The sequence below is a fragment of the Hemibagrus wyckioides genome, linkage group LG19, assembly GCF_019097595.1.
Source record: "Hemibagrus wyckioides isolate EC202008001 linkage group LG19, SWU_Hwy_1.0, whole genome shotgun sequence".
Lineage (NCBI taxonomy): Eukaryota > Metazoa > Chordata > Actinopteri > Siluriformes > Bagridae > Hemibagrus > Hemibagrus wyckioides.
Genome location: NC_080728.1, coordinates 10,897,773 through 10,925,437, shown reverse-complemented (window position 1 = coordinate 10,925,437; position 27,665 = coordinate 10,897,773). Strand labels below are relative to the sequence as shown.

General features: G+C 39.3%; 1 protein-coding gene across 6 annotated transcripts in view; it reads right to left on the bottom strand.

Annotated features, from left to right (window-relative positions):
* Positions 1 to 152: 152 nt before the first annotated feature.
* The window catches only part of dgki (diacylglycerol kinase, iota), a 62,860-nt gene continuing 35,347 nt past the window's right edge, over positions 153 to 27,665 (bottom strand). For 2 of the 6 annotated variants that reach the window (XM_058417456.1, XM_058417459.1), the window contains exons 3-33: positions 26,857 to 26,952; positions 24,797 to 24,871; positions 24,576 to 24,632; positions 24,409 to 24,474; positions 23,567 to 23,635; positions 23,352 to 23,468; positions 22,061 to 22,135; positions 21,666 to 21,761; positions 21,486 to 21,568; positions 19,947 to 20,007; positions 19,100 to 19,213; positions 16,882 to 17,007; positions 16,604 to 16,682; positions 16,441 to 16,496; positions 16,256 to 16,318; positions 15,937 to 16,010; positions 13,942 to 14,053; positions 13,641 to 13,840; positions 12,076 to 12,138; positions 10,726 to 10,826; positions 9,983 to 10,062; positions 7,971 to 8,015; positions 7,099 to 7,168; positions 6,976 to 7,016; positions 6,751 to 6,875; positions 5,942 to 5,967; positions 4,827 to 4,864; positions 4,180 to 4,300; positions 2,878 to 2,914; positions 2,703 to 2,802; positions 153 to 2,403 (exon numbers count right to left, since the gene is read on the bottom strand). In XM_058417456.1, the coding sequence (XP_058273439.1) occupies positions 2,287 to 2,403; positions 2,703 to 2,802; positions 2,878 to 2,914; positions 4,180 to 4,300; positions 4,827 to 4,864; positions 5,942 to 5,967; positions 6,751 to 6,875; positions 6,976 to 7,016; positions 7,099 to 7,168; positions 7,971 to 8,015; positions 9,983 to 10,062; positions 10,726 to 10,826; positions 12,076 to 12,138; positions 13,641 to 13,840; positions 13,942 to 14,053; positions 15,937 to 16,010; positions 16,256 to 16,318; positions 16,441 to 16,496; positions 16,604 to 16,682; positions 16,882 to 17,007; positions 19,100 to 19,213; positions 19,947 to 20,007; positions 21,486 to 21,568; positions 21,666 to 21,761; positions 22,061 to 22,135; positions 23,352 to 23,468; positions 23,567 to 23,635; positions 24,409 to 24,474; positions 24,576 to 24,632; positions 24,797 to 24,871; positions 26,857 to 26,952 (2,583 nt within the window). In that variant the 3' untranslated portion in view covers positions 153 to 2,286. The remainder of the gene's footprint in view (positions 2,404 to 2,702; positions 2,803 to 2,877; positions 2,915 to 4,179; positions 4,301 to 4,826; positions 4,865 to 5,941; positions 5,968 to 6,750; positions 6,876 to 6,975; positions 7,017 to 7,098; positions 7,169 to 7,970; positions 8,016 to 9,982; positions 10,063 to 10,725; positions 10,827 to 12,075; positions 12,139 to 13,640; positions 13,841 to 13,941; positions 14,054 to 15,936; positions 16,011 to 16,255; positions 16,319 to 16,440; positions 16,497 to 16,603; positions 16,683 to 16,881; positions 17,008 to 19,099; positions 19,214 to 19,946; positions 20,008 to 21,485; positions 21,569 to 21,665; positions 21,762 to 22,060; positions 22,136 to 23,351; positions 23,469 to 23,566; positions 23,636 to 24,408; positions 24,475 to 24,575; positions 24,633 to 24,796; positions 24,872 to 26,856; positions 26,953 to 27,665) is intronic. The other 4 variants (XM_058417457.1, XM_058417458.1, XM_058417460.1 and 1 more) reach the window with 4 other exon arrangements.

Genomic DNA, 27,665 nt, shown 5'->3' with positions numbered 1-27,665 from the left:
GTATATGGATATAATAAATGAGGATATGAAGCGAGTGGGTGTAAGTGTTGAGGATGCAGAAGATAGGGATAGGTGGAGAGAGATGATTCGCTGTGGCCGCCCTTGAAGGGAAAGACCAAAAGAAGAAAAGAAAGACTGGTGAGAGATAAACATGATTTATTTTGTTTTCTTACTCAGCTCAATCATCAAACAATAAAGTATATTCATGTGATGATTTCCATTGAACAAATGAACATCACATATACTTTCCACTGTGTCCAGTCTTTAATGACTAACATCCCAATATCTGAGACCTGAGGTCTAGCTAACACATGAATGGTCAATAGTCATCAGAGTCCACTAATATAGAGTGATGACACTAAAATATACCATTGGAAATGAAAAAATATACATCATTCAAGTATTCCCATAATTTAAACAATAATTAAAAAATAACAAGCAAGTACTTTTGATAAGTTATGTTTAACAAAAAAAGAAAAAAAAAAGGAACAGAAATAATGCCGTTTTATAACCTCATAATTGAGCAGAAAAATCTTGGTAACAAAAATCTCATGCACAATTAAAATCACAAATAATACAAAATAACACAGCAGATCAGTAATATATAAACCACTCTCACAGCAGGTGTAACAAGTTTCCATCATGACCATTTTCATGCAAATGCTTTAATAATGTTTTAATATTTCTCCCATTGTTTTTAATGCAAGAGGATGTGGCCACTATTAGTTTTGCAGGCTTACCAAAATGAACATCAAAAGCTATTGTTTCATGTTTCCTGGTACACATGCTGCTTTAGTCTGTCTGAACCGTTATCTGTCTTGAATATGAATCAATACCGGAAAAAAACATTTGTGACTCACAAGGTGACATATCTTCTACCATTACTAAAAGAAAATGAAATGTTTCATAACTTGCTTTGGGTGCATTAGACAACCATTTATCTATTAATATTAATGTAATGTAAAAAATAAAATAAAATAAAGAGATTAATGCACATATGTCATCTATTCATATTGCATTGAATATGGCTCAGATTATGATCTTTTCTTTCTTAAGATAAATAATTTACTGTCACAATAACTGTCACTGCACACAAAACGAAAAAAGATGTCAGAGTATAGTCATATGCTATGTACTGTATGTACATAAATAACGTGAACATGTTCTCCCCACACCCTGAATGACTGTCTGCCACTTTTACTTGTCTGATATGGAAACTTTTTTTATTTCAGATCACACACCCACTTTCTCAGCTGAGCCAAATAAGGAAACATAAAGACATTTCTAGAATAAGAGGCACAAAATTTCAACCCCAAATTTTTAATCACCGTTTTATGTTACACCAGAAAGAATAGGAGGTGTGTTAGCTTCAGGTAGTAGGATTTGGAAGTGGTAGCTCAGTGCTTAACCTGTTGGACTGCTAACTGAAATGTCCTGAGCTCAAATCCTACTGTTGCCAAGCTGCTACTGCTGGCCTCTTGAGCAAGGCCCTTAACCCTCAACTGCTCAGTTGTATAAATGAGATCAGTGTGAGTTGCTCTGGATAAGGGTAAGTGTACATGTAAGTACTTAATGTTCTCATTTAAGCATACTGACAATTAGTGCCACAAGTGCATTTCTGGTGGTTAATATGGCGAACTCCTCATGTCTGAGAGGAAGCTTGTGGTCTTTGCCTGCCTGTGTTGGCAGTTCAACAGTGCTAATGGATGAAAATACACAACTACACATACACAACAGGGTGTATGGGAGAGATGGCTGGCTTAGGCAGCAGTGTCTTGTGTGCCTGATACTCCTCTGTATATCTCTGTCACGGTGCCATGGCCACGTTTCTGGAAACTGCACTGTGCAATCTGCATTGTATCTATCTGTTATCTAATACCTCATACCACTATACCAGTACACAGGCTTAACGAGAGGAAAACGACGTCTCTTAAAGTAAGTACAATCAGTCTTTCAATAAATAAATCAATAAATAAGCAATAAATAAATACCAATGCAAATCTGCCCAAAATCATTCTAAACCCACAGTGATCCCCAGGAAGCACCAACAACCTTTTTCTCTCTTCTTAAGGATTTCTGCTTGAGAAAGGCCTCCCATCTGTGTCTCTATGAGGCTTCTTTAGGTCATTGCTGTGACCTTCTCACCGTTCCTTCTCAGTTTTCTTCTTTCTTTCTCTCTCTTTCTCTCTCTCTCTCTCTCTCTACGTGCGAGAAAGTGGACTCCGGTACTTTCATGAGCTGTGAAAGCCGGGGTCTGTGGGAGGAGCCAAGTTTCCTAGTGTTTCTTCACACCGCCGTCTCTAAATCCTCTCGTGTGGCTAGCTGTTCAGACTCCTTGCTCTCCAGATAGGAGGCCAAATCAGAGGCACCAGCTTCCTGAGCACAGTCTCTGGGAGTTTTCCCCTGAAAAGACCGAAAGTATAATTCCTGTTTGTACCACACAGTCACAACCTTAAACATGTCAAACAACAAATTCTTACGATCTTATCACCTTAGATCTTATGACATTAAGACAACTTTATTACACAAACACAGCATTGTCATGGTTCACTTAACAATCACAGTGAATCATTTGGAAAAATGCAGCACAATATCCCAACACAATGTCTCAGCTTTATCTCTGTTACTTTACTGCTGCCTGTAAGTCACATGATTTAGACGTACACGATCACGAGTTACAGGTAGAACAACAAATGACTCACCACAAAGTTAGTTTTGTTCAAGGAAGCCCCGGCCTCCAGCAACAGTTTACAGACTTCATAATGTCTATGACAGGCCGCTTTGTGAAGTGCTGTATCACCGCTATAAAAATAGAAACCAACATAAGACAATTTTCCTGATACAGAATGAGGAAGCAAATTATTAACTGATACTTACGTCTCTTTGTCAGTTAGATCCAGGATTAACTTTGAAACTGAACAACAAAAACAGAGAAGATCAAATATTATTAGCAGAAAGGCAACAGAACACTTCTCAGCAGGAGTCAGGAATTCTGAAAGGTCTTCATTCTTTTCGGCCATTTCCAGGTATGAGAATTACGTCACGAGGACTAGAAGATGCCTGGCATTTTGACACAGCTGGTATAAACAAGAATGAGTTTCAGCTCATGTTTCATCATGTGATCTGTGATGTACTGCATGAAATATTGTCCCCCAATCTTGCCATGTTAATAATGTTACCATTGACCTTATAACTATATCACAATTCAACTGAAATGATTAAAATAAAATTAGAAAATTGCCTCTTACATCTGTATTCCTATGCTATGCATATTTTTGATCAGAACTGACACCGAATTACATTGTTTTAGAGTAATTGCTTAATAATCATGTTCATACGAAAAGACTGTAATATATAATGCTGTATGTGTGTTAAGCATGCAGGAATATACATTTGGAACTGGACAATATCTGAGGGCTAGCTCAAACCCAAACTCCAGCCTTCTAGCTATACCTCGGGCACACACAGGTCAAAGCTGAAATAGTGCCTTAATCAGCGCTGCTAACATGAATATCCTAGCAGGCAGGGAGCAAAGAACAAGCCCAGAATATGTTTGTATGATGAGTGTATTATGAGAGTGCAATTTTTCTCCCAGATGTGTGCCACTCAGCAGTGAGAACTGCACAGGTCTGATGTAACCACTATTTAATAATAAGCATTTCCTCCAATTATTTGACTGAGATTACACTTCCTGTTGACTCTCAAGACCAAGGTTGGGTGCAAAATGGGTAAACCTGTTGCAAGCTCATTTCTTTTTTTAGCTAACTGGCTTTGCGTTGGAAGAATGTTATTGAGATTGTTCTGATCACTGTTTTATGTGAAAAAGGCTTTCTGGTGGCTCTGGTTTTGCTGTAGCAAAAAGTCAAAAGTCATATGGTATGGCTAAACCATAGATATCAGCACCCAGTAAGTACAGTTAGGCTTTTTAACCCTATTTAGTCAGCTGGGACTGATATATCAGCTGGATGATTAAAATGGGTGATGTAATGTTTAATGTTTTTAAAAGTGACATTATGATCAACAACCAAATAGCACTGCTTTTCACTGTTTCTCTTCATATGCCTTTGTAAGGGGCCTGGTAATGAACAGATATGAAATCTTCATAATTCACATATCATCTCCTACAAGAGTGCAGTCAACATGAAACCAGGTGATTTATCCAGACAGACTAAACCTTACCGTGTTGCAGGATAAAGCTCACGACATCAGCATGGCCATTCTGAGAGGCGAGGTGCAGAGCAGACTGTCCTCCTGTGTCCCTAACCAACAAGCTGAGACCACTACTGCATGAGCTAGACAACTGAGAGATAGAAAAGAGAGATGAAGAGGAAGGAATAATAAAAGCTGAAAAACACAAATTCACATTCTTTTATACATCTTATATATCTATGTATCTTGTGTTTGTTCAAATATACATGCATACCAGCACCTACTGAACTGTGTTAACACACCAAAAACATGGTCTGGCAGCTGGTAGGAACTATTTTTACTAACCATCCATCCATCCATCCATCCATTGTCTATACCTGCTTATTCCTAATTAGGGTCACGGGGATCTGCTGGAGCCTATCCCAGCGCACATAGGGCAAAAGGCAGGAGTATACCCTGGACAGGTCTCCAGTCCATTGCAGGGCTTTTACTAACCACATATTTCCACATATATCTTCTTGCCAGTGAAAGTATTAAGAAATAACACAAAACATCTAAACAACGTTTCAAACGGGTACCAAACCCATATTTAAAAAAAAAAAAAGGAAATGGTGCAGAATAATTTGTCATGTACCCAGTTTCAGTTCAGCCTTTTCATTTTTAGTATGCAAACTTACCATGGGCAGGTCACCAGCGCTCGCAGCAGTCAGCAAAGCTGTAACATTCAAAACCACACAAAGAAATGAGTTACAACTTGAAGTCATGTAGCAATTAATAGAAGTGGACTTCGAAGATTTGTTAAAGGTTGCCAAGTTTCAAAATGAACTGTTAAATCCCACCTCTATATCAACAATCTAAAGCTAAGCTCTGTGTGGAACAATTTGTGTTCAAATGACACAGAAATCGAGGTTTTGGGTTCTAAACACCACTGGCATGTTTGGTGACAGGGCCGGTGTCTATAATATAATATACAGTATAAGATATATAAGATTTATAAAGAAACATCTTAGTGTTTACTCAATAAACTCTCTACTACTTAGTGAAATTTCTTGGAAGCTAACACTAGGAACAATTATGACAAAAAATCTTCAAACTTGTGTTAATCACCACTGTGTGAATAATTATGACTGTAATCGGCAAAGTACACTACCAGTCAAAAGTTTGGACACACCTTGTAATTCCATGGTCTTTCCTGATGTTTATTTCTTTCTACATTGTAAAACAATGCTGAAGGCGGCCGAAATACACAATAATGTCCTTTGAACAGTTGATATTGAGATCTGTCTGCTACTGATGCTCTGTAAACCCTTCATAACGGCTCTAATCTGAGGTGCTGTTAATTGGTGATTTCTGAGGCTGGTAACTCTAAATGAACTTCTCCTCTGCAGCAGAGGTAAGTTTTGGTCTTGCTTTACTGGGATGGTCTTCATGTGAGCCAGTTTCATCATGGTGCTTGATGGGTTTTGCAAATGCACTTGACAATACTGTTCTTGCAAGAACTATTCCAGAACACCTGACCTTCGTGTCTTAAAATAACAACTGACTGTTTTTTGTTGTCATTACATATGGATTAGTCCATGTGTGTTATTTCATAGTTTTGAAATCTCCAGTATTGTTCTAGAATGTAGAAAATAAATCCCTAAACAAAAAACATTGAATTAAAAGGTGTGTCCAAACTTTTGACTGGTAGTGTAGATCGCAAAACAAGATCACAAAAGATTTCAATTATAAATAAGCTTCATTTTCTATTGTACTTTGTTCCATTTAGTTTGTAGAACAATTTCTACTGTACCTTGTTCTTCTGTTGTCAGTGAAACCCTGTAAAAAGCAATAAGGAACAGAATCAGAATCAGAGTCTGGTCCCATAAGCAGACTAACTGTAGTACAAGGAGAACATATCCACATCCTCCCCACTGTTTATCAGCCCCGGTAGAGGGATGGACAAATTATAAGTTCATTAGCTAGGATCAGGCAAGAAGAACTCCCCAATGTGCTTGACTAGTCTCATGTTAAATTTAATCTAGACTAAAAAGCAGCGCACAGTGTAATTGAACTCAAAGCTATGACAAGCTAACTGTGTGCATTAACACAGACTATAGGGAAGAAGTGAGTAGTTGAATCCCTGGGAGGAATGAGTTTGTGTATCTTTATCCACACCTTTTTACTTGCGTCCAGGACAAATGTGTTGACCACCATTTCGGCTATGAGCTGTGGTACTGTCCTGTATGTTAGCTTTTATACTTGCTGGAAACATTTTAAAGTGAGGTGACTGAATCTGGTGCGCACGTTAGTGTTTTTGCACTCATAATTCTGGAAATATATGGTTAGTAAAAATAGTTCCTACCAGCTGGCAGACCGTGGTTTTAGTGTATGTACACAGGGCAGTAGGTGCTGGTATTCATTTTTGTTTAAACAAATACAGGAAGTGAAAAGTTTTCTTTAGCAAAAGGCAACAAGAAGTTGGGTTGGATTGCATGTGTGAAGTTAAAATACATGTTAGTGATCTCTGGTTCATCAGCCTTCTGAAACTGGTTGAAACAGAATTTGTCTAGCACTGGTAGTATGAGGATGTGGGATGAGGTTATTAAATGTCATTCTCACCCTGAGCTGGGCTCCACCACCACGTCAGGCATTTCAGGAACTCTTGTCTGACTCACAGCTATTGCATCGTGGTCTAGGATGAACAGCTCATCCTGGCAAATCTCTGTCACAAAGTGCAGATGGTCCTACACACACAACACACACACAAACATATGAACTGCAAAATACATAACTATTAACTATAATGGATGAATAAAACTCATTATCAAATCATCTAAAACCCACCTGAGCCTTATCTATACGGTAAAAGCGGTCAGCTGATGTGGCTAGAAAAGAAAACATTGTGTGTTGATATTATTATCATAAAATTAAAGTAGAATACAGTAAGAGTCATCACTTTTGACTCACAGTCTAAAAAACTCCAGTTAGTGGAAAGTCTGTGTGCAGAAGCAGGCCGGGGAAAACCTCTGCTCTCATCCTGGGAAGAATGGGAATTTTTTTGAGAAACATTAAGCAGTGAACAACAAATTCATTTCAAGTTTCTAAAATATGCCCCATTAATAGCACCACAACAATACTCTTTATCATTCATTGTCTTAACTTTGCACTGGTTAGTGATGCAAAAAAAGGGGCAAATTAAATTAGGATGAATTAAAAATCGTAAATAGTTAGCATTAAAAAAGAAAGCTTTAGAATTTTGATCTTCAGCCTATTCTCTATCTTCACCATGTACAGCATATTTGCTTTCAATTTTGCAGACATCCAAACATGAGCTTAGCAGTCAGTATCAAAAGCCACATCCTCATGCAGTTCACAAGGTCAGGAACTAAGAGTGCCATCTGTCTAAAACCATACTGAAGGATGTTAAATAAGCATTAAAAGAAACAAGATGTTTTTTTTATTAATTTGTTTGTTTTTACTTTACAAAGTACTCTAAGTGCTTGGTGAAGAGCTAAAGCATATGTGGGATTACCATGAACACTAATTTCTCATCCCGAGACCCATGTAACATTTGTAGCTTTGACATAGATTTGTACAGTCATGTATTTTCCTCATGTACACATAATAATGGAATTGAGTAACTGCCCTTAGACTTCCACCACAAGTGTGTTAGAGTTTTGGGTATTTTCTCTGTACAGGAACATGTGTTGAAATTCATGTCAGAGCTCATACACTGCAAGTGCAATTACTGTAACAAGCCCCATGATAAATGACAGCAGTCCACATGATACAGTTTCTTCACTTTAGTAAATATCTACAAAACATTTCAGTACATGTACCTGGTAGTGCACTCTATGACCAGCAGAGGGCGTCTGGTGCAGATCCTGTGAATGCAAGCATTACATGTAACTTAATAGTGTTCATGGAAAAACAAAATGAATCATCACCTGATGTGATGGCTTGCATGTTCAGACAGAATTTCTCAATGATTGGATTAGTAGATCAGAAGCAATAAGGTGTAATGATGACATGAGGTTTTATGTGTATTTTTTCCAATCAGACTTCATGAATCAGGACCTGCTTATACCCCAAGTCTGGCTTTTGCAATAACAAAAAAAGCAATGACTTGCTGATTTCCCAAAGTACTCTAAAATATTTACATCTAAAAGAATTTAATGAAATGTATTTAAAAAGTTAAAAAATGTAAGCACTTGCCTATTTTAGAATAGTGTTTTCTTTTTGTTTCAAATTTGCATTAAAAGACCTGGCATTCAGTCTCTATTTCATTTTTGTTGTCCATCACAGCAAACTATTCCTGATTATTTCAGCTCTGAAAAATATTACGACAACTAAAACTTGTATGTGTTAGAAGGAAGAAAGCATGTGTGTCTTTGAATGGTTTTGTTTTAGAAAGAGCAGTCAAAGGGTTCTCATAACTTGTACTAGTCAATATTATGATTATGAACATATATGAATACAATTAAAACTTTAATGGGAACTCGTTGAACTCGTTGTTTTTCAGGTGCTGGGCTTGCCCCTTAGTTGCAATAAAAGGAACTCTTAATGCTTCAGCATACCAAGACATTTTGGACAATTTCATGCTCCCAACTTTGTGTGAACAGTTTCAGGTGATGACCGCTTCCTGTTCCAACATGACTGCACACCAGAGTTTGGGTTTGGTGTGGAGGAACTGCACAGAGTCCTGATAGAACACCTTTGGGATGAATTAGAGCGGAGATTGTGAGCCAGACCTTCTCGTCCAACATCAGTGCCTAACCTCATGAATGTGCTTCTAGAGGAATGGTCAAAAATTCCCATAAACACACTCCTAAACCTTGTGGAAAGCCTTCCAAGAAGAGTTTGAAGCTGTTATTACTGTAAAGGGTGGGCCAACTCCATATTACATTCATGTGCAAGTGAAGGTAGATGTCCCAGTTTTGGCCTGACTCGCAGTCTCTGCTCTAATTCATCCCAAAGGTGTTCTATCGGGTTGAGGTCAGGACTCTGTGCAGGCCAGTCAAGATCCACCACACCAAACTCACTCTTCCATGTCTCTATGGACTCATCCATGTCATGTTGGAACATCTGCACAAAGGAAGGAAGGGGCTGTTCCCACAAAGTTGGGAGCATGAAACTGTCAAAAATGTCTTGGTATGCTGAAACATTAAGAGTTCCTTTCACTGGAACTAAGTGGCCAAGCCCAACCCCTGAATTCAATGATTTGGAGTGGTGTCCCAAAACTTTTGGCAATATAATGTATTAAAATCTGTGAAAGTACAAGAGATATGCACAAGGTTTTTTTGTTTTTTTAGCTGCCCATTCACAGCAACATCAGTTGGGTTTTCCAACATTTACTTATGTGGTCTGAAGGCGCTTTCTGTTGTGTCATTACAGAAGCGAATGAACACATAAGACTTCCAAAGTGTGGTTTGCAGTTTCAGGCATATCTTTAGAACAAATACACGAGCTGCATTTGCAGTTTTCTGAAAATTACTGACTTAGTAACAAACATTATGCTTTCAGTACTTATAAGATCCTTTAGATTCATATATCTTTCCAGATCTGTTTTTAACAGCAGGTGTAAAGCTATCCTGTTAAAGTATAGAAATTGAGCATGGTAATCACTGTTCATTTACAGGCAGTGTAACATCATCCTGATTGTAGCTTTAGTTCAGTTTTCTCTGCCAAGAGACTCTACTAATTACTGCATGTCTTTGTTGATAGTGAGTTTGCCTTATAATGAAGCGAGTTTAAGTGCCTCAGAGGACACGCTGCCCTAGTATTCATCAGCAGTGAAGGCAGGACAGCTGCTCTGGATGAATACACACCCTCTGTGGATAAAGATTCTCACCTCCTGCAGTCTGTCAATGTAGAGACGACAAGTTTCTAGGTCACAGTCTCCTCTTACCACCACGATGCCAACAGGGGTTGCTGTGCCCGCCCACACACACACACACATACACAATTAATATTAGTCAAAAATGTATTGTCAGGTCCATATGTATTTGGGTCCATTTTGATATTTTGCCCCCCTACTCCCTACTTTGATATTTTGCCTCAAAACGCTTGAGTTTTGTCTTCAGTAAATAAAAAGCATGCTCATTTGGGTTGAGGTGACTGACTCGGTCATTTAAGAACATTCAATATCTTTACCTTAACAAGTTCCTTTTGTTTTGGATCGTTATTCAAGCAGCACCCTATCACATTTATGAATGAACCTGAGCAGAAAGCATTGCTCAGTACACTTCAGAATATATCCTGCTATTTCTTTCAGCAGTCACATCATCAATAAACACCAGTGACACAGTTTGACCAGCAACCATACTGTAAATGCACATGCCATAACACTGCCACTGCCATGACTGACAGGTATGTCAGTCATCTCGAGAATGAGCATGACTTGGCTAGATGTTGTAAAGGGGTTTGTATTCAGCAAGGAAAGAATCTGATGTATCAGATATGCTTTTATATGCCATGTTACAAAGTAAATCATTTTTCAAATATATTAACAATTAATTTATTTCATTTTCAGGGTATTTTTCATGACTGGAACACTGCAGGCAATCAGTGAGGAAATGATAAGTAGGCACTTACAGACTTCTCGCAGTCGCTCCTTGTCTAACTGCAAGGTTTCGTATTCGTGCCGGCCGATGCGATTGACACGCAGTCGTAGGCGTTCGGGTACTGCATGTGGGCTGCACAGAGACAAACAAACAAAAAAAGTAATATGTATTGGCAAATATTCTGGGAAAGAAAGCATACTACAAAAAAAATACTATTTATCCTCTCTGTTTAATCACTTTCTGATTTAGCCATAGCCGCTTTAAAACTAGCTTTAAAAGTTACTATAAGCAGAAGCTTCAACAAGTGCAAAAAGAATGCTTAAACAACACGAGGTTGCTATAAAAGACTACTCTTTCAAAATGGGGAAGTAATTTAAATTCCATGAATAGAAAGAATTTAGAATTTAGAGAGAATCTAATCTAAATCTGGGGCTCTGTGGCTTATGTAGAGATGATCACTGAGGATACTGTTAAAACGAAACTGTTAAAATTGTTCAGTGACAAATAAAAAGTAACACAAACGTCAAGTACTTGACGAAAGCACGCTTCATAACCACACAAAAAACACACGGCACTAAATCATACGATGTGTAGATGAGTGGACTGTACAGTAACACAAACACAAGGACACACATGCTGTATTTTCTAGACAATAAGGTTTGTCCTGCAGCTAAAACAGCAAAGGTTACTACAATGTTTGTCACTTTAGTGTTGCTGTAGATCAGAATTGTATAGTACACTGTATACACAAATGTATACACAATCTTGATCTTAATGCCCCTGTCAAACATGAAAAATATCCTGGTTTGGAGGGGTTTTTTCTACAGTAAAGCTCATCTAATAGCAAACTAACAGCATTTCACTTTGGCCCTGAGGATTTCACCGTGTAATATAAGATTAGCAACATGACCAGCAGACAAATGCAATCTTGACACTCTTTTTATACCGTAAACTTCAGATTTCAACAGATTTCCACAGAAACTTGTAATTGCTTGTTTATTAAACTCTCTTCCTAAAGCTTCCTAAATATTACTGACTGTTATTTCACTACCTGTGTCAGAAACAACCCACTGTAAATGCAGCTGCCATATTATAATTATGCTCATGCAAAAAATGACACCACTGCACTATAAATCGCAGCACCGGCTTAAGTGAAATAAAAACAAACAGGTTTTAGGAGTCTGGAAAATACAAAAAACGTACACAAATGAACATCTTGTGTGTGCAGTTTGTGCAGTCACACAAGCAAGCCTCCTTCCACCCTCACACACACTGGTGCACACACAAATACACACACACACACACTCTCTCTCCGCATGGCTGAGGAGTGTGAGGTGGGGTGTGTGAGCATGTGTGCGGTGAGGACCAGAGAAATACTTACACCGAGAAGGAGTCAGGGGGAGCAGAGAGGCGGCGCAGATCTGCTGCGCACACTTTCTGAATGCTGCACCAGCACAGGCAACACAGGAGCAAGCGAGAGAGAGAGAGAGAGAGAGAGAGAGAGAGAGAGAGAGAGAGAGAGAGCAGAGGTGAGGGGTGAGGAAGGGGAGGGTTGATGGGACACAAACATGGATAAGGAGCTCAGTTTAGTTATTAGCAAGGAAAGTGATGTGGAGAATTACAGACAGGTTAGAAGGTAGCAGAGAGAGAAACACTGCAGAATGAAGGTGTGAATCAAGGGACAGAATTCAGTACAGTTCAGAGAGCTCTTCACACACGACACACACAGGCAGGGAACGGGGCTTAAATCAGGGTACAAGCTTCAAATCACACAGGTTAGTTACACAACCAGAACCAGCCACTCAATCATGTGGATGTATGTGTGTGTGAGATAAATGTTCCTTCAATACAATTTCAATAATATTCACATTTTAATGGCAATTATTCATTTAAAAAACCCCCCAAAAAAACATGTTCCACTTTTGGTCCAAATGCTAACCAAACTAGACCCCTGTATAAAATAAGAGACCTGAACAATTAATTGCATACTTTACTTTTCTATGTTTTTTTAAATTACATATTAATTTTGCATCAAATCAATGTATAGAAACTCCAAACCTGTGTAATAAGAGCAACATTTTTTCTTGTCTCGTTCTATATACAACCCTAGTACTCATTTCTGCCAGGAATACTGTGTGTATATATATTTTTCAAGTGTTTTTTAAGGTTTTTTTTTTTTTAAAGATTAATGTTTCAGGCTTTCTGAAGGGGGTCTGCTTGGAACATGTTGTGAAATGGAAACTTTCTGTTCTAGGTGTCTACCTAAAAGCTTACATGATTTCCCAAAAAGGAGCAGATGAAGAGCTCACTTTACAGTATACGACGCTGTGTGGTTTACAGAGTGAGGTTTTCTGATCTGAATATTGGGGCAATATCTCACTCCGGATGGTGTATACTGAAGCTGGCAATAATTTTGAAAGATAGCACTGAGCTGTTTGAACATGTTTCACTAGCTGGCTCTGGTACTTTATATTTAAAAATGACAATGATGTAAAAGCATGAATCTGACCAACAAAGTTGGATGAGACAGCTGTGTCATTGGAGTGAATGTTTACATTTAAATAAGGCTTTTTGTTGGCTGAAACTCAAATAGACATATAATGTGACACATACAGTTCTACGTAGCACCATAAAGACTTGTTCCGTTTGTCCTTCAGTGGGAACATTAAAGTGTTCTATGTAGAAAACTATGACATACAGTTTCCCTTTCAGAAAAGGTTTTTATTAAAACTACTTTGGCCTATAATTGTACACACAAATGATTGACAGTAGTTTTAAAGCTTGTGATAAAATTATGATGTTGCTCCTATGTTTTTTTTTTTTTGCTTACAAGAGCAACAACAGCATGCAAATACTAAATCTTTTATGAACTCTACTGTTAAAAGAAAGTTGACAGCCCTATTGTGTGTGTGTGTGTGTGTGTGTGCTTGCGTGTGTGTGTCTCACTCGTTGAGCAGTGGAACAGATGTGCGTCTCTTGCTCTTCTGCACCATGTTGGCTTGGTTACGGAGTGAAATACGGAGTGTGGATGGTGCCAGTCGACATGGCTCTCCATCCACCTGCACGGGCACTGTTTTATAGGTGGTGAGAATCACTTCTCTGCACTGATGTAGTCGCTCGCCATGACCTCCGACCTGCAGCGCCGCCTGGTGCACCATGAGGATCAATGATTACACAGTCCCATGATTTTCATCAATACATATCCAGCCCTTTCATGACACATCCAACACATAAAGAAGCCACTCACCAGAGAGGCCATAGTAAAGCCGATGACCTCGATACAGCCGTCATCGTGCCGCTGAGGTTCGAAGTCTCTGTGGTCACCTGTGTTACCCCAGGGCATGGTCCCTGCACAGTACCTGTAGAGAAGTGAGGTCAGGGTGTGTAAAGAAATGTCATAAACAGTAGAGGTTCTCAAAGCATTTGCAGTCAGAGAAGCCATTGTAACTGTAAGATAAATTCCACAGACCCCCCAAGACACAGAGTCATGGGGAACCTGTAGCCTATCCCAAAGATAAACACAATCCAACTATGTAATTTAATATAATGCAGTAATATTCTGCTTATTTATTGAAGCTACATTATTTTTTATTTAAAGAACTTTCCATTTTTTCCAAGAACACATTTTATATTCATTTCATAAGCCTCATGTTTTGTGTTACTGATCCAGTCAATTAAGCACTCCAATAGTCTTATAACTATAAGACTAATAACTTTTATAACGGCTGTGATTCCCACAAAAATAAATCAAAGAGACCTCACTTTGAGAACCATTGAGTTATATTATACAAATAGGCCAATTAGCAGTAAGTCATGTGACTGGATTTGTGGTATGGGGTTTGTGACCTTGTGTTTCATGACATCATAGATCACCACACAATTTATCTTGCCCTGCATCGAAACTGATTCTGTCAGGGCACGGGGTGCCAGACGGGGAAAATCAGACCCAAATGCAGGGATAGATGTCAGGCGGGGGTTTATTATAAAATAACAAAATGAACAGAAAACATTAGGGCAAAACTAGGAACTAAAATACGGAACTATATTCAAAAACCAACCACATAAAACAGGGAACACTATGTAACAAACAGCACACAATGGCTAGGATTCAGCAAAACTGGTATAAATTGGGAAGGTAATTAGTGAAAAAAGAGGAATGGGTTTGCAGAGGCGGGAACGGCCTTAGGATCAGACATAAACAAAAATTCATGGCACAGAGTATAAACAAACCCCTGCTGGACCGCCCCCTGGTGTTCCAGCAGGGAATAAACCAAGCCATCCATGACACATTCAGCTTGCTGTCATGATGAACTACATTTCCCATAAGCTCAAGAATGTCACATGTTCTAATCACTATCACACGTGTCTCATCTCACCCTGATTTAGAACCCCTGTATACCACTGAACCCCTCTAGTTCATAGGCTCCTCAGTGTTAAGCTTTTGTTGTTCTGTGTTGCATTTTGGATCTTTTTTTTGCTCATAGTCAGTATTGGTTTCAGTAACTAAGTGCTATTTGCACTGTTCACTAATAAATCTGCACTTGCATCCAACGCTGCTGACTCCCTGTCCCTGACCGTGCATGACACCCACCAGATGGATGGTGTACCACAATTAAGGTTACACCACTACTTTGACCTTCTGCTATTTCACCAATATATCAAGGACTAAAGAGACACTTTGTCCAAGATAAATGAAAATGTAACCACAGAAACATCCCAAATGGTTTCCTGAGCTCTTGAGGTCTTCTCCAGTCTACACCTTGGTGACCGCAACTAAATATGAACATGGAGTCTGCCAGTCCTCAGGGTCTTACGTAACAAACTTGGCATCTCATTATTCACTCAAATGCTTGTGCAAGTGCTTTTCTGATGAAACACTGTTCATGTTCTCTAAAAAGATCAACTACACAGTTCATTTTATCAGTGCTTTTCCTCAAACAGAATTTGAAGATTCTATATGTATACAGAGCAGTTTTGCAGTCTTTGTTATCATATTAATGAAATAAAATAACTAACAAACACATCTGAAAATATTTTCTGAAACACATCTAAAACTATGGAAGGACAACATGATCCTTTTAGTGTGCTAGAACCTGTTATCCAGCATGTAATCTACTGAATGGGATTTTCAGGTTTAAGTATTGAGCAAACTCATACCTAATAGTGGATCTTGATGGTCTTATGGACAAAACAGTAAATTAAATCAGTAGCACAATAGTGGGTTCATAAATCATACACAAACCTGGGAATGTTTAAGAAGACAATGCACTGGAACTTCAGCTCCTGGATCTTGGCTGTGAGATCTGTACCGTCACACTTCAGGGGCCAATCAGTAGGACACAGAAAGATACACAGTGGGAAAAGTGGAACACAAAACTGGAAACTGTGGTAGTCACAGGCAGTATTGTTTCAGCAAGAATGTCACACTTGGGTAAGATTAGAAGTATGGCATGTGGGTGGTCTTCACTGCCACAAGGCTTAATGGATTGGACAGGGCACGTCAAACACCCGCGTCTATGCCTCCTCACCAGCAAAAGTTTCAGAAGACATGGGCCACTCACCACCACTCTGACGTGCTTGGACAGGTCCCTGGAGCTCCTCTGTAGGAAGTCGGAAAAGGCAGCCTGAGGGGACACGCACACACACACACACACAGAGTCATTTCCTTTCTCTCCCACTCTCTCTTATTACTCTGTCCCTGTGCAGCCCAGAGTCTCTCAGTTCTGGCACTCAGAGTTGTGCTCACCCCTGCATAGAACATCTTGTTGCGGAAGCGGCTGTTGAATTTCTCAGGGTTGGCCTCTGCAGGAGAAACAAAAAAGCCTGAGCTGGAGAAGAGCTATGAATTTGAAAAATGACTATTTTTCATTTGTAATATCAATAAACAGTTAGAGTTGCTTGTCACTGACCTCTAGATTCATGGAACTCGAGAGTGACATGAGCATCAAAGCCAAGGCTGAAGTAGTTATTGAACACATTCAGAGGAAGCTGGAGAAAGAGATAAAATGTACGCATTTTAAAGATTAATACATTCTTTTCCCTCAAGTCTACTCCATGTCTACGTCAAAATGAATTTTTCTGTTCACATAATAATTTTGAATTTTCATATTATTTATTTAACATCCATTATATATCAGCCTCTAATATCAGTTCTCTGGCTGTTCATGACAGTTCCCAGTTCTCTCACCTTCTGTGTCCCCTCCTCAGGCTGTGCAGGTGAACGCTCCACCTGCAGATTCCAGCGGTCAAGTTGGACAACAGTCCCATCCTCTACGTGACACAGGATCTTAGACACTGGCTCATCTGTGTAACCCTTAAGAGGCAAAGAGAAAGCATGACGGGGGGGGGGCATAGATAGAAAAGAGGATGATGGAGAGAGAGAGAGAGAGTGTCTGTATTAAGTGTGATGTCACTTTAAAGCCCTTAGAAAGTCATTACCTGCCATTACGGTGACCCATAGCGAGCTTTTTCCTCGAGGGCTAAATAGCGCCCTTGAACACATCAATTGAGATGATTACAGCATCTATTCTAATGTACAACAAGAGACCGGCTGCAGGCGCCCTACTCCCATTATGGTGCCAATAACACTATTTCACCTGTAACATGAAAGGACAGTAGAGAGAGAGAAGAACTCCAGACTCGTCAAGGTCACTGCTTGCTCGTTTCTATCTCCCACTGGCAGCAGTAATAACAGCACATACTCAAGAATAAGGGCTTTTATATTTAGAGAATAATCACTCAGTTAGCCCTCTTCATAATCAAGCCCACTTCACCAATCAAGCTACACTTGGAAGGCCAACAAATCAAATTACACCATAAGTGCTTTTTGTTTCTATACCCAATATCCAAGCACACAAATAAACAAATCCTAGCTTCCTGTTATGTCTCGCTGTCTCATTTATGCAATTTGTAGAGAAACAATAATTGTGTTATTCATCACTACTTTATAGTCAACACCAGAACACGACTGCCACACAGAATTAATGCAGCATTTCATTAGTGAATATAATTATTGCTGACAACCTTGTGCCTAACCCATGCCTCCCCTTCTCTCCACTCCTGTCTGCTTTGAAGCTGCCTGCCTCTAGAGAGGCTTCAGAGATGGTACACAGAAACCCCACTCTCATTAGAAGAGATGATAATTAGCATCAGAAACACACTTTCATTACACCCTTGCTCAAAGCTTCAAGTGCTGATTGAGAAGCAGAGGGAGCTGACCTTAAACAGAAACTTCAGTTACGTGTGAAGGTGTTAATAGTTGCACCCTGCATTATGCAATCCCACAACATTTGGACAGACACGGCTTTAATGCGTCACATAAAGTGCAACAACCATTAGCACCAGAAAACTAAAACCACATTCTTCCTCGAAGCCTTTAGTATTTTGTCGCATATATACATTACAGCACACTGAAATTCTTTCCATGCATATCCCAGATTTGGAGATTGGGTCAGAGCACAGAGTCAGTCATGATACAGCACCTCTTTAGCAGAGAGGTCCTTGAACCTAGACCTTCCAATCAACAACCCAAACCCTTAACCACTTGAGCTACCCATTAAATACAATTCCAGTACAAGAAGTACCATGAGTGGGGCTTGCAGCATTCTGATTAGTTATACAGGTTGCATTATACAATGTAAAAAAACAAACACACGTAATAGTCTACTTCACGTGTTGTTTATGCCATTAAAATAACATTCTCCTGTTATATTTCTCACACATTATAAACTAATCTCTTAAGCTTCAGTAAGCCTATTCATCAGTCTCATTAATTTATTACTACTGTTATTACTCTATATCTTTCCTATTCATTTCACTGTAGTTACTAAATAATTCATATCAGTTAGTGAATACTATGCACTATAATAAATAACTAAATCATAAGTAGAGATAAACAGTAGCAGCAAAAATAAACATCATAGCACAAACTAGGTCTAATTTGAGGTTGTTAATGAGTCTTCAACACTATTTCGATGTTGTCATATTGTCACCCAAAGCAGGTTAATTACTGTAATTGTGTATTTATCTGGGTTATTGTTCATTTAAGTTCTGCTTTGTCAATAATTTTGTCACAGCTACAAATGCAGGGTGGCCAGAGGCACATTTTCCATGTTGCACATTAAAAGAATAATGAAGTCACTTATGTAGTCGTCACTATGACTGGTCCTAAACAATAAACTAAAACTATAACTTTATTTTGTTCTGTCTTTGGCCCGTTCATGTTATGAATGCACGCTTATTCTGAATGGCAATGATGCGAATTGAAACAGCATCAGCGCCAACCGAGTGCTCTCTGAAAGTAGCCAGGTTGCACATTGTTTATTAATCAAAGTTTTTCACTTCATGAATTATTCGTGCATATCTTTTGCTTTCTACAGCGTGAGGTCAGGAAGAAGATGACTCACTCCTCCCCAGTTGAGTGTCCTGGCGAGGTCATTTCCTGTGCCAAGAGGAAGAACAGCCACAGGAGGCTGTGGGTTCATCTGTAGTTCGTCCAGCACAGATAGGATCCAGCCCACCTGCAGCAATCAGCACACAGACACATGCTGGTGTACTCCCCAATATAACAAACAGAGTAAGTGTGACCTGTATAAGAACTACACATTTTGTACTAGGTTTTCTATAGGTTATTACACTAAAAGTCATCTAGGAGATTGTATAGATTAGAGTGGACAAAGAATATATACAGCAGTCATCCTCGTCCTGAAGTACCCCTACCCTGCACAGTCTATTGCATTCCTTACTTCCCTCCAGGCTTACTCATTAGTTAATGAGTTTAATAAAGAGAGCTGAGAGCAGAGAATACGCCAATAGTTGTAGAACTAGGATTGAGAAACAATAACATATGGAACAAATGATGTTTAAGAAAGGAATAAAACTCAGGAGGTGATGCATCACATGACCAGAGCATTAATTATTTCTCTTTAACAGCATGCCCCATGCAGGGTCTCCTCTAGCAATCGCTCACCTCCTGCAACGGAGTCTGAATATTATTATATATGTTTATTATTAAGCCTAAATTATGTGGAGTATTTGCCCTATAATGCCACAAGAATGATGAGATATTAGAATGAGTGCATTAATATAATCAGCACTCCTCTCAGAGCCATGCTGTTAGACAATTAATGAAATCCTCCAGAACAATGAGATTTGAGAATTGAGCAGCGCTGTGGTATTATATGGGATATTTCTGGCTTGCTGTTCTGCACATCCATCACCAGGGGGAGGTCTGATTTTAAAGTCAAAACTTACCGTCCCGTCACCTCCACAGGCTAGGATGCGAAGATTTGGCACTTTCCTGTACAATTCCAACCTGAGTCATAAAGAAAAAAATGTCATATCATATAGCTGTACAGATTCTCAGATTCCCCTTCTCTCTCTGTCTCTCTCTCTCACTCTATTTTTCTAAACAGGCACAGACCAGTCAGTGTGCTGGTATCTGCTCCTGGCTAAAGCCCTGTTGAAGACGCATGTTTTGGCAGAGAGACTTTAATCACAGCTCTGTCAGGCTAAGCTCAGCAGTAGGCACCACCAGCTGGGTCCTGCCCTCTTTCGCACGCTTTTTCTCTCTTTGTTTTCTATTTCTTTCAGTTTAGTCTCGCTCTGCCTTTGCACGTCTCTTCCTCACTCCATCTTTCTGTGTTGCTCCTTCTGCCTCTGTCTAGCTTCATCCCTCCATGGCTCTCTTTCTGTTTCTTTTCCTTAAGCCCCTCTGTCAGCTCAGAACAAACAGCAGAGCCCCTCTGAGCACTGGGATGTGCTTCACTGCCCACAGAAAACAGCTCAATTAGGAGGCAAACCCAAGTGGGGACCTGGCATGATCTAAGACTAGATAGAAACTTCTGGAACACTGAACTCTCTAAAAGAGGAACACTGTTTTATAATTTTAGTTGTTACTAGTACTGTCTTTTAAAGCCCTTTAAAGATGACATTCAAATTTTTAGATTTATGCATTATGCAAATGCATCTGAGTTTTTTATCTTTCATCAACATGCTGGTCTATTTCACTTTAATGGTTAATGGTTTTTTATATTACCTACAATGCCTGCAGAGAGATTTACCACTGATATTTAGCCCATGCTTTATCTCTACCAAAAAATACTGATGCAACTGTGCAACAACACATAACACAAGCATGCATGACAGGAATAACAAATTCACAACACAGCACCAGAAATATTAAACAAATCTATGTTTTCACAGACAGTCTCTGTGTATTCAGTGGAATAAAACAAGTAGGTAACACCACCATTTGTATGAAAGTGTGGACGATATGTATATGACTAAAATCAGTTAAAATTAAAAGGGGAAAAAATAAATAAATAAATAAATAAATAAATAATAATAATAATAATAATAATAATAATAATAATAATAGTAATAAAATATAGACAATGCATGCAAATACATCAATATTATGCTTTTATATTGCCCAGTCCTAATAAACATTTGTTTTAGGTTCAATTTTGTTTATAATTTCTTGTCTAGGTTTTCCTTTTTAGGCAACCTACACAGTCCAGAACACTAAAGCCATTTAAGATGTATAATTTATAAACCATAAATGACTTTAAAAACACCTGCTGAAAATATTCACTACGTAGGAGACTTTTTAAAAATTATTTAGAAGATTTAGATTTAGATTTTTAGACTTTTTTGCCTTTGACGTAGACAACTTGATTAGTGCTTTAAAATTTCCAGGCACCTTTCCATGCTTTTTAGTGAAGGTTTTAAGAACAGTATAATGGAGGCTAAAGCAACAAACAAGGCAATATCGTAGTGTTTTAGACTCACGCTTCTCTAGGCCCTCCCTGGGAGAGATCAAACACCTGCCGAGGATTCAGAGTCCACATGAACATCTGCAGTAACTTGTTCCCCTAAAGGTAAGACAGCAGACATGGGAGGAAGAACAAGACAAACACAGCATATATTCCTCAACCATCAGCCCTGTGTAGAAGGTAAATATTTTCCTACCTGATTTCCTCCACTCTTAGGGTTAACGAACACCAGCACAGGCTTCATTAGTGGGGAAGGCACAGGCTTCAGCATAAACGGCCGCCATTTTGCCTCCTGAAGAAACAGGAGGATTATACACAAAATACACATACCTACACACACACACACACTCACTAACAGACACACAGGGTTGCTGTAAGCTGCTTCAACAGATGTCTCAGACAAGGAGTTAGGGGAAGGGAAACGGAGAAGAAGGAGAGAAATATTTTGACAGGCACTAATCGCATCAACCTTGTTGTCCCACCTCCAGTTTTAGAGGAAATATAAACTTTCCTTTTTTCGACATAAAGAATCTGTCCATGTCCAGCACTCCCAGAGATGTCAGCGCATTGAGAGACGTAGTGGCTACTCACATCTGTGCCCTTTTTGCTGGTTCTTCGTTTGAAAGAGGTCCGTTTTTTCCTCCGAGTGGAGTTTTTGAACGAGCTCTGAGAGACAGGAGAGAGACGGGACTCATGTCTAATAGCACGTTCAGAGATACAAACTAGCCTTAAACCTAACAGTACTGAGAGAGGACACGAGTGACCTTTGGTGCAGTCCTGTTTTGCGGCTATATAAGGAAACATGATCAGATTCATTAGCTTCACTCACTCTCTTTCCCAGGAAGAGGTGTTCTATGAAAAGGCCATTCCCTGTAAATTACATCATGACCCTTTCCATACTAGGTAAAACCAGAATAAGCTAAGCTTCCATTAAAAACAAAATCAGCACCTTCACTGTACATGTATAAAAGTGGACAAATATTCAGGTTGTCCTTTTTGGTTGAATTATTTCGCCTGAGTGTAAGAGGCTTCCCTTCTATTAACCCCTGAATTGAATAATCAAAACACTGCCACACCCCCTCACACATCAGCCAATCATACGTCAGAGCCTGAAAAGTCAAAGGCTGTGATGCTAAAATCAACAAGAGCTAGAAACAGGAATTTCATAAAAGCTACATTTACACTGCAAGAAAAAGTGATCCAACTATTTTTATGTTTGTCTAACAAATTTGTTTTTCATGATTTTCATTCTATATTCTATATTCTAGTTACAGAACTATGATACAGATCTGTTATGTGTTAATGCGACCTCAGCCTGAACAGTCTGGTCTAAATTCATGCAACTTTTAAGGCAATCCGTCATCTATCACGTCGTCAGGATTTCAATGCAGAGTTTAAATTAGAAGTTTGTTTTTTTTTGCACATATTGGTCAGTTCAGGACAGTGTTCAGACTAATGCCACATTATTAAAACTTCTTTCAGCCCTGCAGTGTGAATGTAGCCAGGAGGGTGTGAGACAGTTGCTTGATCAATTCTACAGGCTTTAATGGAACAGATAAAATTCATGTTTAAAGTGAGGCAAAAGCAACAAGCCTTTTTTAACAAGTAGCATGTAATGGTAAAGACTGCATACAGTACATATAAATCCTGATGGTTTTGTTATATCAAACGGTTGCACATCGAGAACAAACTGCAGAAGACAAGACCATGCAGTCGAGCTCTAAACAGACCTTAATCTCAGTCTCACTTCTTATTTACATGCAAGTGCATCAGGCTTATTTTTTTTTTACATCATAAGCACATTTCCTATAAATACAGGGTTTTTCTCTGCCTCAAAACAAACAAAATGTAAAGGATCCTAGTTACTCAAGGTCTGCCGTACCTGTGGCTTCCTGACTTTAATAATCCAAGAAGGAGGTACGATGACCCCGGCGTGTGCGCCCAGAGAGCAAGGTTCCTCGATCTGTTGCAGCATGAAACACGTCACCTTGTTGTGGAACTGAGAAGGAGAGCATGAGACACAGGAGTCAGCAACCGGTACACACATGAGCCACTGAGTCTGTAACAGTGTCACCTTCCACCTCAAACAACACTCACAGCCTGCTTGCACCACGAGCAGCTGATGGCGATAATCTCCTTACTGTGGAAGAACTTCTGCTGGAAACTCTGCAGAAAAAAAACAGAATAGAGAATGGAAGAATTAATATCTGAGGTGTGAGTCATTTTTATCAGCCAAGTCTGATGAGGACAGATGAGTGTGTTGATATTATACACCGCCTACTTTTACAGGAAGAGGAACTTTAACTAACATGGCAGATGAACGAGCACAGAGGCAGCTAGAAATCAAGCAGGATTATTACAATTCTCTGCTTTAATACTGCTTCTAATAAAACACTTTAATAAATTTGCATAAACATTCTTTGCATAACTGAACATATAAACAGAATGATTTGTTTTGCTGCTGCCTCATCTGTTGACTGCTAAATTATTGTATATTCAGGCAAAGTGTGTTGATTTTCCTTTAATTTGCCATCATGAGAGCCATCATGCTTTTTTTAATCCCCTAATTTTATCCCCTATTTTTCACCCACCAGTCAGATCTCATTTATCACACAACAGCCACCAACTGCAGAGACTGCAGACTATCACCCTCTGAGATATGTGAAGCCAGGCAATGCACATTTTCCGACTGTTGCCTGCCCATGCAGCGAAACATTGAGGAAAGCAGCCTCTGCTGTACACACGACTCACAGACACCCACGATTAACTAGTGCTGCTGTAAGAGGAGAGGATTCAAACAACCTTGCAATCTCTTGGTGATTTGGTGAATGCCAACAAGCCATAGTGGTCATTTTGTGGCCACTTAATAGCGTTGATGAGGTTAGCGGTGTAAATGTTATTAATTGTATTGATCCTGTCGGGTCAGTGATGTGTCCTACCTTGCCACACTGACGGCATTTTCCCTCTTGCCGTCGTCGATGGACCCAGTGATGTCTTAACACATTCTATTTTCCCCGAACACACAGAAACAATGGACAGTGTAAGGTATATTCTTCTGTACATGCACATATACTCTGTATTCATCTAGTCGGAGGTTACAACGTACATCTCGGATGCTTCGAGAGTTTCCTTCTCTAAACGTAGGCTTGCAGCGGAAATTGATCTGCATGCGAAGAAAGAACAGGACGGGATTAGGAGCCTTTATGCTTGAGAGTAATGCCAGTAAATCAAAATTTTTGTTCACTGTTATATCCCCTTGATTGGCTATATTGTAGGTTGGTAGTAAAAGGATTCCCTGCGATATAAATTAGGTGATTATATGTCTACCTTGTCCAGCTGTTCGATGCATGCTGTGTGAACGACGATCTTACACGCTGCACATTTCCTCCGGGGAGCTGACTTCTTAAGAGAACCAAAGAGCACATGACACATTGCACATAAACCTACATTTACTTAATAATAAGGGCTTAATAATAACACCAGCGTGAGATTTTGCACTAGAAGGGCAACTGTTTAATGAATCAGCCAAGTTGCCAAGCGTGAGTACATTATACAATATTGTATAGTTTATGTATATGAAACACTTGCAGAACATCTCCTTTACTCGGCTTGTTCATGCTCCTGGTTATCTCAAAGATGTTTCATGTACCAGGATCTTCTCTAAACCAAATGTGGCAATTTGTATGAAAAGAGCAAGTCAAATAATGACAAAACAGTCAGTGGCTTAAAATTGAGATTAAATTAAGTGAAAGTAATGAGAAGAAAATAATTGGAAGAAACGGCCCAGAATAAATCTACAATTAATTGAAAGGATCATTTGTACCTTACTACTTATAAGTTGAACACCATTATTACACCGGTACTGTTAAAAGTAGCAGTAGTTGAGGTCGGTGATATTCGTACTTATAATGTGCTCACTAAACACCGAAGACAGCTGACAACAACAAGACAGAAATCTTCATTTGACCAACTGCTGCTATGACACTTGTCCACTAACACTAACAGGAGGATGACACATGATTTTACCTAAAATGCAGAATGGACAGTTTATGTTGGAGAAAGCAATCTTATAAAATGCTGACTTTCTCAGTTATACCAGGCAGCAGAACTAACCCTGTGTACAGTGAGTTACAGTTACCACACATGCTAATGGGCAGAAAACAATTTACCTAATTACTGTCAGGTCAACCATACCTGTAAACTCAATTTCCCAGAACATGGCCGCACCAGTCTACCCTTACCATAAGCTCTGTCACCAGACTTCTGACCACACTCACCTGTCGCCTTACACACACACAAAAATAATAATATGTTTACTGTATCTAACTATTAGCAAGCATTATATTACTGTGATTGTTGGTATGATTTTTGCTAGGTTCCTTTTGCCCAGTTTTTTCCTGATTGTACCTCACCTGACCTACAGCTATTATTTCGTCTCTGATTTTGCCTGACGTTTATATAAACCTGCCTTTAATAAATCACGCTCAACTGCAACTGCATCTGCTTCATCCTCCTGTGATCTGACAGTTACCTCAAGCTCACTGTGAAGAATGAGAATTATGCCCTTTTACTTGGCCACGAACGACTCCGAACTCGTCTTCTTAAGACTTTGCTACTGCCCTAAAAAAGACTTTTGAGTTTACATGAGTCCATTTTCTGCATGAGTTCAGGTCACTTTGATTGATGATGCAGGCAGTCATTTTCTTTAATCACAGGTCTATCATTAGAGAATCTTCATCGTATAATCTGACATGGAGATCACACGTGTTACAGGATTTATTGGGCTAGTTTTGTTCAGTATGATGATAAGTCACGACATTAAAAGACGGCACAGCGTAGTGTCACTGTTTACGATCGGTCATTTCAAGCACAGTTTGTCTCATCGCAGTAATTTCTTCATCCATAGTTTTCTTTGTACTATAAACACCGACTCTTCCTTCCCGCTGCCTGCAATAAAAAGCTTGTTTTGAGGCAAAATATACGCCAACTTGCCTGGAGAGGTAATCAAAGAGTTCTTTAACACCTCAGAGTGCTGTGCTCAGTGCTAACAAAAGCCTGACAGAGAGCGAGCGTGGATTCACCTGCCTGCTTTTATCCTCTTCAGACTAATCGTAGTCTCTGGCTTTCAGCACACACTATATGTGTATTACCTCGTGAAATGAAATGTCATTGTACAAGCACTCTAATGACACATCTATTCATCTGTGGCCTTCACTCATCTGACTCCTCACTGCACTTAATCTTGTTATAGAGAAATAAGATTGTTTGCTCCAAAATAAGGCAAACACTCCTAGACTTTTCTCGACACTCATTAGGCAAATCCTACATTTGCACTGATGACCAAGAAACTTTTAATCTCTTCATGTACAGTAGTCTTATGTACTCACTGTAATCTTCACCATGCACGTCTCCTCGCCCAGGTAACACATCTCTCCAGAGCAGTTGGTCTCCAGCCAGAGGTGCTCCCCATTTACTGCATTCTCCTAAACACACACACACACACACACACACACCTCAGCTTTACAGGTTACACACACTTCATGGACACATGTTCAACATCCTTTACAGAAAGACAAATCCTGTACAGGTCATACACACTCCTACATAAAAAATGCTCTCCTTCCTGAGCGGTGCAACTGTACACACTGATCAGGTTTCAAACAATTGCCTCCGCTCTCTCGTTTCCACTGTCCTCTGTCAAAGAGTGTGACACTATCCAATCACTACTGCCTGTCTGTATGTTCAGCTACACAGAATAAAACAGGCAGTGCTTAGTCTCAGTTTAGAAAAAGTGCACAAAGGATATCAGATGCCCCGAAACCTGGAGTTTACAAGTTTCAGTATGTTGAAGGTGACAGTCTGTTCTGTGAACATGCATGCTGTGCTAAACATAGAAAAATATCCACAAATAAATAAATAAAAATATTGGCTAAGGGGCATTTAGAGCTATACACATACTTTTTGCTTTCTTGTTCAAAAAACAACATTAAAAACCAAACAAACCTTATCAGATAACTACACAAATAACTAGATATGGGTTCGCTTCCAGCGTTTGTTTTCTTTCTTTTGTTTATCATTCCAAAAATATCGGGAACACATCTAATTTCTGCAGAACTTCAGCTCTTTGGGTCTTTTGGCTCAGTCTGCATCTCACAGCTCAATTTAACATCTCATGTCTATAACCAAATTCCTCCCG